Here is a 12,023-nt window from a genome sequence, read left to right as displayed (position 1 = left end):
GTACTGATGAATAACTAAGGCTCCACCCCTTACAATGTAAAAGGAGAGCTCTACCTGGGACGCAGAGGCAAACAAACACAGGAGCCTGTCAGAATGAGGAGACAGAGAAGTATGGCCCAAAACAGGGAACAGATCAAGGTTCCAGTGGGAGAACTAAGTGACGAGGAGATAGCCAACCTAACAGATGAGGAAAAGACAACCTAACAGATGCAGAATTCAAAACACTGGTGATAAAGATACTCACAGGTTTGACAGATATACTTGAGTATGGCAAACACACAAGAGAAGAAGTGAAGGCTATGCTAAGTGAAATGAAGGAAAATCCACACAAAACCAATGGTGAAGGGAAGGAAACTGGGGTTCAAATCAATGATTTGGAACATAAGGAAGAAAAAAATAGTCAACCAGTGCAGAATGAGGAAGCAAGAATTGAAAAAAATGAGGAAAACTTCCCAAATTTTGTGAAGGAGATGGACATACAGGTCCGAGAAGCATGGAAGGTCCCAGGCGAGCTGGACCCAGAGGGGACCACACCAGGACACATCATGGTTGAGATGCCAAAGGTGAAAGATAAAGAGAGAGTCCTGGGGCCAGCAAGAGAGAGGTGGAAAGTTGCTTACAGGGGAATGCCTATAGGACTATCAGCTGATTTCTCAGAACACACTTTGCAGGCAGGAAGGGACCGGCAAGCAGTATTCAATGTGATGAAAGGCCACTGGCAACCAGGACTCCTCTATCCAGCAAAGCTATCATTTGGAATGGAAGGACAGATGAAGTGCTTCCCAGACAAGGTAAAGCTAAAGGAGTTCATCATCACCAAGCCATTATTATATGAAATGTCAAAGGGACTTACTTAAGAAAAAGAAGATCAAAACTATGAACACTAAAATGACAACAAACTCACAACTATCAATAACTGAATCTAAAAAATAAAAACAAAATCCAACTAAGCAAGCCAAAATAGGAACAGAATCATAGGTATGGGGATCATTTGGAGGGTTTTCAGCTGGGAGGGGGGAGGGGGAGAAATGGGGAAATGGTGCAGGAATTAAGAAGCATAATTGGTTGGTACAAAATAGGGGGAAATTAAGCATAATATAGGAATGGGTGAAGCAAAAGAACTTATATGCACAACCCATGGACATGAACTAAGGGGGGTGGGATTGCTGGAGGGAAGGCGGGTACTGGGCAGAGGGGAGCAAAGGAGAAAAAATTGGAACTACTGTAACAACATAATCAATAAAATATACTTTTAAAAAAATTAAAAAGTATTCTATCATACATCATGATTTCTTAACACACATATGCTATTTTCTAAAGCATGTGCATGGTTTTCAACATCTGGCAATGTCTAGAGAGAGCTTGGATTATCACATGAGAGGAGGGTGATAGTGGCACTGAGCGGGCAGAGGCCTGGGATGCTGCTAAACTTCTTTCTTTCAGTGCACAGGACAGTACCCATCCCCCACTCCCCATCCCATGACAAAGAATTACCTGGACCAAAATATCAGTGATGTTGAGTAGAGTCATAAATATATACTTCCTGATGTTTTAGGATTTGGCTACTTGATTCATTTATATGGAGGAACCATAAACTTAAAGAAACATTTAGGAATAAAACTCCAGCTTGGTATTTGGAACATTAATTTAGGTTAACAAGAGTGTGTGAAAAAGGTACTTAGCTGTTCTGTGCCTCAGTTTCCTCACATCCCTAAGTGTAATAATCATAAGTCTGTACTTCAAAGGAATTAAATGAACCTTAATGAATACCCATTAAGTATCTTGAGCTTCTCAGTAAAAGGTTATATAGGAGCAAAAATTGTGATTAAATTATTCTTGTAACAAGATCTTCATATATAATCAAGTAGCATATGACTTAAGAAAATTGAGATGTTAAAAAATATTTTTCCAAGTAGTCAATCTAAGATTTATCAATTCAAAGAGGATGCTATTAAGCTCTGTAATTGAATGCTATGAACACCTGTGTTTTCCTTCTTATCTTTCTCTCACGATAATGCGGAAACAGTGTTCAGCCAGGAGGCAGCATGGAGACTACCCAAACAAGTGCTTTGGAGTCGGATGCACCGTGCAACCACTCATTAGTGTGTGATGATGGTCAGTTTTCATTATCTTTACAAGGAGGAGAATTACACTCATGTTAAATGATGAAAATTAAAATTCATTAATGTGTATAAAGCACCTGAACACAGTGGGTGCTTAATAAGTGCTGCTTCCCTTCCCTTCCTCAGTTCTTTCCTAGATCAAATCTGGAAATAAATACTTGAACTTCTGTTTTGCAGGTAATACGAAAGCTTTACCTAGTCAATTGTTTCAACCTCTTCCCCTACAAGGTGTTTCATAAACGCTGCCAAACCATTATAGCGTTCACCTATTAGATGTTCTTTTTCTTTTTCCTTTCTTTTGCCCCTTCCCTTTATAAGGCCCAGAAAGAATAATAGAACAGCTGGAGTGCAGGTAACCGGGGGAAGGGGGATCGTGACGCAGCTGGAGAAGCAGCCTCTGCGTTAGAAGAACCTCGGGATGGGCCAGCTTTCCTTTTGAAGTTCACATGTTGTCAGTGCACACAAGGAAGAGGTCAGTGTAGAAGATGTATTAAGAAACTGGTCAGAAGTTGGCTTCGTTCTGTGGCCTGCAAAGGTGTTTTTGATGAATGATGTGGGTCCTAGGCAGTTTAGTTTGAGAATTCGGAAGATCAACTTCAGATTCAAGTTGGAGTGGAGAACAGAGGAGCTTGTGAGTGAGTCACCGTCAAGGCATGAGCCCCTTAGGTGAATAAGAGGAGTAGGATGAGCACCCTCTTGGAGGTCAGGAGATTGGGCTTCCCTTTCAGCTCTGCCACTCATCCACTTAAGTGGCTTCAGGCCAGTTACGTACATGCTTTGAGCCTAATTTTTTTTTTTTATCACCCTCTGAGGATTGTGCTTTCTTGATTAAATTAGACAACATATGTGAAAGTACCTAGCACAGGATCTGAAATTTAGGCATTTAGCCACATCTAAATCTTTATGCAAGTTTCCATGGATTTCAGTGTTATAAAAATAATTCCTATTCCTGATAAAATGCCTCCCAAATGTATTCCATGAAAAGCTAGTTCCATGAGCTATGGTGGAGAGTGAAGCAGCTAAAGAGAGGGAGAAACAGTGCTATAGTCAAATCAAGTTCAGATGTGCTGCATACTGGACACCTCTCTCAGGATCCCCATTCCATATAAGCATCTCTAGGATTCTAGGCTGTGATGCAGTTAAACAGCTCACAAGCTAGCTAGTCAATAATAACTTGACTCATTTAGCCTAAATCATCTTTTCTAACACCTTTTTTAATGGAATATGCATTGACTCTTCAGGACTGGTATTACACAGAAATACTGCAAGAGCAAAAACTTACCAGCATTGAAGATTCTGGGGCCTTCCCACTGAACACAGGTTCTTCTTATTTTTTAAGGGAGCCCCCTTTCTGCTCTAGAGCGTACCCATCAGTGTCTTTAGTTTTATTACAGATGGTTTCACTCCTTCAAATATGCAGAATATTAATCTATTAATCCTGTCTAAGCCAAAGAACACGAAGTTGTCCAGCTTTTAACTTACTGATTAATGAACATATTTATTGTTCATTTTGTGAATCATCCCAACATCAATTTCTAATTACAGATGGGCTGTAACTGGCCACCCAATATCTCTGGAATACTTCTTCAGTCAATCTTGTGTCTCCACATGAATGAACAACAATAGTAATCATTACCACAAGTTAAACTTTTTCAGAACTTCAAACATACAAGATGCTTTTGTATGTTTTACTTCGTTTGTTTCTCTAAACAAATTTCGGTGTTTCCCCCATTTGACAGATGAGATAACAAAGGCTTGAACAATCACCTAAGTCATGGCAGAGTCAAAGCCCAAACCCTGTTCTTTGGCTCTAAGTCCAGTTGTTTATTATCTAGACTAATTCCTGGTGTGTTAGACATGGAATGCATGCTAATATTAATACCTATAATTTACATTTTAAAAAACAACTAAAACTTAAGGTCCTTCAAGAGTGAGTATCCCTCTTTTCTCACTGCCTGTGGGGTAGTGACTGAAGACGAGGGAGATCAGTCTGCTGCTCCCTTCCCTTTACGCCAGTTAGCATGCTTTGATAAGAGTAGGCAAGAAGTTCTTCCATGCAGTGAGGAAAACCATGGACTCTAGAGCCACATTTCCTGGGCCTGAATCCCACCTCCTTCACTAATTAGCTACATGAGCCTGGAAAACTCCCGTCCTATTTTCTTGCTTCAGTTTCCTCATGTGTAAATCTTGTATTATGATGGTACCTAATGCATAGGCTATTGTGATGATTAAACGAAGAGCAATGAAATAGAGCAGAAAAAAATTATATTGCAAATGTCTATGATTTACACTGTATATGTAACTAAGTGCTTGCTGGCTGTGTTGAGACAACAACCCACTGCTGATAAGATTGTTTCTTACTGAAAAAATGTGCTTCCTGTTCCAAAAACATCTAATAAATGAGGCTGGAGACAACTATACCATTCAAGAATTATGGATATAAATGCCGAATAATTTCTGCCTCCCCCTGCCCATTCTAAAGAAAATAACTTAATATATGTCAGAGTCAAATTAAAATTATTTCTGGATTAACCCTTAGCAGGCATCATTTTGTTCCATTGGTTCCATTTATTTCAAGCTGAATTAGAAATATCTTCAGCATCGGTATATGAAAATTAATATGCAACACAAGCAGAAGCCCATTTAAAATAGCTTCAATTAAGGTTATAATTTCTTCTGTGATTCTCCTATAAATCAGAGGATTATTTTAAAACATAAGTCATCTTCCAGAGCAATATTCATTGTAACGATGAAGAATGAAAAGGGCCTGGAAGTGAAGTGACATTACTCTAGCACTATTGCTGGGGGGAAATCTCATCATCTCTGCTATGTTCACACATGGAGGCCCAGACAGTTAGTTATCTCATATGATCAGTATTCTTGTATTTTCTAGTTGAACTTTTAAAAAGCAAGTGAGTCACAATTTATGAATGTTTTGGGGGAAGGAATTTTTTTAATGTTTTCTTCAGTTGGAAGATGTTTGTCTAAATTGCAAATAGTTAATATATTTTCTATAAAGGAAATCCTGAGGAATTATTTCCCTTAGGCAACAGCAGTTTAATGGGTGGTGCTCGTCTGTTTGAATTTTAACTTCTTGATTATATTTAAATGTCAGGGGAAAGCCTATCTTCTTCATAACTATTTACTAGTTTCTAATACTGTGCACCTGGCATATAGCAGTCACTCAATAAAAATCTCAGCCAGATACCACAATTGACCTGGGCAATGGAGGTAGAACCCTGGGAATGTGTTTTGTTCCGAGGATGTTTTTCTAACAATGACTACAGAGACCTCTGCTGGTGAACATCAGAACTGCGATCAGGATCAGAAAGAAAAAGCAAGAATGAAGACACAGAGGCGGATCTCTCCATTTTCTTTTCTTCCTTTGTCTATATACTACCCAAAAAATCCAATAGAGGCTGTACTCACGATTTATAGTTTTTCTAGAATATGGTTAATACCAACTTTTCTTTGAGGTGACTGGTGAAGGGTATCAAATTTAAAAAAGAAAAAATAGCACAAGAACTGGACTATAACACACCTTTCTATAATCATCTGATAACTGGTAAATTATTCTAACTTCAAGAAAAGTCTAGAATAGGGATCCAGTGAGTGAAATTACTGTGTTCTGCTCCCCTTTTAAATTTTGAGGATTTGTTACTCTTGTTATTCAGATGGCTGGCTGTACATGTTATACAACTTCTAAGTATCACTTAATACCTCCAAGTTCCTTTTTCACTTCATTCTGTCTTCATCTTACCTATGATAGGTTATTAACTTCTAAAGGCCGTCTCAAGTCGTCATTTTTGGGTTTGGTTCTTTGGAAGCCAAGAGCTGTTTTGCTAACCCTTCCTGGCTACCTCCTGCTTCCAGCTCTAGACATTGGAGGAAACTGGCTACTAACACAGTCCTACAGCGACCTCTTGCTGCACGATTGGTACGTGAGCCTGCAGTCTCGGGGCTGGATGCCTGTGCACTGTAGCGACAGAAGCCTCTCCGGATGGGAAAGCGTAGGTGTTTACATGCATAAATTGCGCCATACAGCTGAGCTTTTTAATGTTTTCATACTCTGGAAAGCTACTGGTTTTCCTATCAAGCAGTAATAAAAAGAATAATAGCTCTCCAAAATATATTCCATGAGCTTGTGAAATTATCAGTTTATCTTAAGATTCTGTTTGAAAAACACCATTTCACTTTCCTAATCAGATACATTCTGGACATTACTTACAGGACTACTGAATAAGCAAAAAAAAAAAAAAAAAAAAAAAGAAAGAAAGAAAGAAAAGAAAAAATTACATTTGAGGAGTAGCAGAGTTTCCTGAGGGGTCCATGATTTGAAATTCCATGATATCTGAATTAAATTCCAAAGATGGGTTTATGATGTAAAGAATGGTCTTACTGTTTAAGTCCTTTTGGCTAAACTTCTCATGGATCAATTCACCTACAAAAAAGAAATTAATTAATTTAGTGGATAATCAAACACAATAGTAAGTAAGAGCTGATAAAATTGTATGGCTACTTTACTTTAAATATCAGCTTTAAAAATCTCTGAAGTATAATTTAAAAAGAAATTATTATTGCAACTATCTTAAAACCCAAGTGCAATGAACTTAATTTAATCTTTAAAGTTTACTTTGTCTCAGAAATATTGTGCCTTAAGTAAAATACAAAAATAGAGGTGGAGTAGGATGATACAGTAATAAAATCTGTAATTCTGTGCCATTCTCTTTTAAAAATATTTTTTAAATATGTTGATTGATTTTAAAGAGAGAGGAAGGAGGAGAGAGAGAGAGAGAAATTAACATCGATTGGTTGTCTCCCATATGTGCCCCAGCCAGGGACTGAACCTGCAACCTAGATATGCACTCTGACTGAGAATCAAATCCCCAAATTTCTAGTGTATGTACAGGTTGATGCTCCAACCAACTGAGCCACCGGCCAGGGATATACCATCCTCTTTAGTGATATATTTTGATCGCTGTCTTCATAAAGCAAAAGTAATATACAATCCAGAGAAACCATTATACACCCACATAACCCCTGAATTTTGAAAGTAAACAGATGTCATTTAAAATTTAGGATAGAAAAATAGTGACAAATATGAATTTTGCCCCTACACTGAGTGTTCCTCTGAATATAATTCAATCTGGCGGGGTGTGTGTGTGTGTGTGTGTGTGTGTGTGGGTGTGTGTGTGTGTGTGTGCGCGCGCGCGCGCATGTGTGTGTGTTTGAAGTAAACATCAACAGCATGTAAGGAAATAATATACCAGTATTTGGTTCTCCCACTCAAGATGAATTCAAGTAAGTTCAGCTTCAAACTCTCTTTTGCACCAATATTGATTTATAAACTGCATCTATCAGTAAGACTTGGGGAGTGTTTACCAAATGGGGCTGCACTAAATTGAATTGCTTTCTAGCGTTGCCAGTCACTGGGCATTTTAAAATAGGCAATTACGGGATTAAGGAAGGCAGTACCTGTTGTTGTGTTCTCCAGATGTCCATGTTGGGGGCCTCGCAGAATCTTAAAGATAATCTGATCATCATCAGTGTCAGGGTCTGACGCCTTCAACACCCGGGAGGTGATGTAAATCCCATAACAGCCATTTTTCAGGAGTCCCACTTGAGAAGGGGGATGCAAGTGTATGATGTGGGGTGCTATTTTGTCCAACTGGTCCACCTATTGCACATAATAATTGCATATAAGTTTATATAAAGGCTTTCTCATTCTCGAGAGGTGTTAATGGTTAACAATGACAAACTTCCATGAATTTCTTTCAGATTCCTTATCCTCCTCTTTTGTTAATTTCTGCTAAAGTCTGTCTTGTTCACAATATCCTCAGCAAATATTATGGTGCCTGGAATAGAGGTGGACTTTCCATTGTAAACTTTGATCCAGCTTTATATATTTGTCTGACTCCTCCATTAGGATTTAAGCTCCCTCATCTATTCCTTATACCTGGCACAGGGCCTGAACCATAACATGAGCTCAAGGAATATTTATTGAATGAATATATTAAGATAGACTCAAAAATTGTATTGTAAACTCAATGTTAGCTCCACAGAAGGATTCCCCCATTTTTCCAATGTTTGGTGATTTAGAAAAATAAAATTAATAAGGGTTTATAAATGCATTGTACATTTCTTGTTATGTCTTTGTTCAAATAGCAAAAATGTTCAATAAAAATAGAAATAACCCAGTAAGAAAAAGTGAAAGGGAATTATTTATAGGCATTTGTGTATCTGTTTCATTAAGGATGAGAACAGGTAACTAAACAGGTGAACTCAATTTGTGAAGATGGTGGATGGGTGGTTACTCATGAGTGAAAGAGGTGCATAGGTTCAAACACTACAAAGGGCCTCATTCAGAGGATATGGAGGTCAGTCCATCTTGCAAATAACTGTTGTATGTTAGGAATGGAGCAGGTTTAGATGGACTATCACAATTCACCAGATACTAGAAAACAGGTACAAGAACACTACCTTCATTTCCCTTACTCTTTATCATTTAATTCTTAATTTCATTTACCCCAAAATGAAATTTATATGAGCCAGGAATTCTACTTCTGGGTATTTAATCTAAAGAAAGCAAAAACACTATTTGAAAAAACATATGGATCCTCATGTTCAATTAATAGATGAATGAATGAATAAAGAAGTTGTGGTATATATAAAATACAACTCAGTCATAAAAAATAAAAGCTTGCCATTTGTGACAACACAAATGGACCTAGAGGGTATTATGATAAGTAAATAATTTAGACAGAGAAAGACAAATATATGACCTCACGCATATGTAGAATTAAAAAATCAAGACAAATGAATAATCAAAACAAAATAGAACAGATTCATAGATGCAGAGAACAGACTAATGGTTGCCAGAGGGGAGGGCAGTGGAGGATGGGCAAAAAAAGGTGAAGGAGATAGAGAGGTAGAAACCTCCAGTTATAAAATAAATATCACAGGGCTGTAATGCATAGCATAGAAAATGTACCCAATAATATTATAATAACTTTGTGCAGTGACAAATGGTTACTATACTTTCTGTGGTGATCACTTAAATTATGTAAATTTTGAATCTCCATGTCGTAAACCTCAAACTCATATAATATTGTATATCAACTATACTTTAATTAACATTTTTTTGAAAAAATCATATACATGTTGGGTAATGTTTGGAGGAACAGGTATTTTATGTTTTGCTGATAGGAGTGAAAATTAATGAAAACCTTCTGAATAGAAATTTGGCATGTATGTATACTCAAATGTGCACATACTTCTAACCCAAAACTTTCACTTTTTAAAGTATATGCTGCGGAAGTAATTAGACATATACACAAACATGTATATGCAGGGGTGAACAAAGTAGGTTTATAGTTTCATAGTGACACTCTTTTGAGTTAATAAAGCTATTGTAATAACCATAACCTGCATGTCTTTTTCCATAGGAACAACTGTAAACCTACTTTTGCCCAACCCTGTATGTTCACTAAAATACAATTTATAACAGCAATTAACAAAAATTTCCAGAAAAGTATAACAGGGGACTTATAAACTGTCTCTACCTGAGACTGGGCCTATGTAGCTTTTAAAAATTATGTTTTCAAGAAAGAGTTAATGACATGAAAATAGTTGCATAACATAATGAACAGTGGAAGCAGGCAATATGCATTATAGTACATATAATATTGTGCCATTTTTTAAATTGTACGGAATAAAAAAATGGAAGGAGGTCAACCAACAATAGTTATCTTTGAGTGGTATGATTGTGAAGGATATTTTTTCTTATCCTTTTCTGTAGTTTATGAATTCTTTAAAATAAATATTTTATAAGTTGAAAAGCAACAAAATATTTTCAGAAGTTAGTCATTCCCTTTTCTGAAAAGTATGGATGGCAAACTCAAAGCTGTGCAGTTGGGTGGGAAGTGGGGAATTATATAGTTTCAGGGCCCTTTAAGTGGGGAAGATATCACAGCTAGGGTGGCCAGTACGATGGGTGGTCAATGTCAGGGGAGAAGAAATAAAAATAGTATGTTTTTCTTGAAAACAAAAGTGTTACAAGAGGAATGAATTCCTGTTGTGATCAACTGTTTCTTAAAAGTGTTAATATCTAAACTCTGGTTATATGGTTCCCTGTTGTGTCTTTGGGCATACTTGTGCTAAAGTGTATCCTAGTCATATTAAATGTCTAGATTCTTCAAAAGCAGGTCTTCTGCCTCAGTATACAAAAATCATTTTAAAATATTGGAGTATAGGACATATTTTTTAAAGAAAACTATATTCATGAGAGGTCATATAGCAAGATATTGTTAATACATATAAAGAAATTTCGAACTATAAAATAAGGCATATAATTACTATTTTAAGGAGTCACATATCAAATAATTTTGCACAAGAATATGAAAAAGTTCTTAACCTGGAATATTCAGAGGAGGTTTTATAAAGAAAATAATAATCCCTGAAGAGTGGTTGGGATCTAGGAAGGATGAAGGAAAGGTAAGGCTTTTGTTGGGGAGAGATGTATCAGTTATCCACTGCTGTGTAAGAAATGACTCTAAAACATCGTGACTTCATACCGCAATTATTCATTCAGGAGGAGGAGTAGGTAGAGGAGGAGGGGAAGGAAAAGAAGGAGAAAAAGAAGGGGAAGGAGGAGAAGAAGACGACAAAGATGACAATGGCTGTGGCAACTATATACAGTATCCTTACAATTACTTGTGTTGGATTTACTGAAAATCTCCTCAGATATGCCTAAACCATAGAAAGCAGTGGTACTGATCCTTTCTCCCTCACCTCCAGCCCTGTCCCCTCTTAAGGAAGATTACAGAAATCCTAGCAGCAAGACTGCAGTATCTTGGTCAGACAGACATGGTTTCCCACCAAATGAATGTCTGATTAGTACCTGCTTGTGTCAGTAAAATGCACTTAAGTTTTGTGCTTAAATCCAGTAGCTTTGCCCTCAGTTTCCAAGCTTGGGACTATCAGAGTAGCGCACCCATGCTCAGGAGACTTAATTGGACCAATTCATCATTCAGTGGTTGACATCATATTGTCTTGCCAGAAAAAGCTCTTGAAAGCAAGAGAATGATGGGGTCATTTCTCCTGCACTGCTTGGGGCAGGAGGTCAGTCACTTCCAAAACTGCTTGACCTCTCTGGTCAGAGAGACCAGGGAATTCAAAGGAACTATGGGAGAAAGTTTGAGGTTTTCTTTGTGAGGTTTTTACACATAATGATTTGGGGGGAGGGGCAAGGAAAACCTTGTACTATTTTTTTTTAAGATTTTATTTATGTTAGAGAGAGGGGAAGGGAGGGAGAAAGAGAGGGAGAGAAACATTGATGTGGGAGAGATACTTCCATCAGTTGCCTCTCGCATGCCCCAGCTGGGAACCTGGCCCACAACCCAGGCACGTGCCCTGACCGGGAATCAAACTGGCAACCTTTCTTTCGGTTTGCAGGCCAGCGTTCAATCCACTGAGCCACACCAGCCAGGGCCAAACCTTTTGCTTTTGATGATAAAGAACCTTTATAACATGTATCCAACATTTTGCTATCAGTCAGTTCTGACACTTCCAAAGATAACCCTCTCATGATAACCAAACACTTTAAGATGAGTATTGGTGTTGGGAGAGACCTGATCTAAGTTCTAGTACTGTCTTCAAATTCTAGCCCCCTTTTTCTTTCTGTGCTCTGGAGTGTAGAGAAACTCCTATGCTTGCATGCAGAATTGATAACTGCTACAAATTTGCTGCCTACAGACCCTTAACATTATTTCTAGTTGGAGAGGACAGTGACATTTTTTTACCTAGTGTAGGGAGTCAAGAGTCAATAAAAAATTTTAATAGACTGAAAAGTGAGATGAAACTATTAGCAATAAAAACATAATAAAAAATAAAACAATAGTT

General features: G+C 37.6%; 1 protein-coding gene across 1 annotated transcript in view; it reads right to left on the bottom strand.

The window, feature by feature from the left end:
• Nucleotides 1–12,023, bottom strand: part of FREM1 (FRAS1 related extracellular matrix 1) — a 165,517-nt gene that overhangs the window by 29,747 nt on the left and 123,747 nt on the right. The window contains exons 26-27 of the mRNA XM_090274092.1: nucleotides 7,599–7,800; nucleotides 6,420–6,564 (exon numbers count right to left, since the gene is read on the bottom strand). Of these exons, the coding sequence (XP_090130218.1) occupies nucleotides 6,420–6,564; nucleotides 7,599–7,800 (347 nt within the window). The remainder of the gene's footprint in view (nucleotides 1–6,419; nucleotides 6,565–7,598; nucleotides 7,801–12,023) is intronic.

This window comes from Furipterus horrens, unplaced genomic scaffold, assembly GCF_987537825.1.
Source record: "Furipterus horrens unplaced genomic scaffold, mFurHor1.1.pri manual_scaffold_4, whole genome shotgun sequence".
Lineage (NCBI taxonomy): Eukaryota > Metazoa > Chordata > Mammalia > Chiroptera > Furipteridae > Furipterus > Furipterus horrens.
This window is presented reverse-complemented; position numbering and strand designations above follow the sequence as displayed.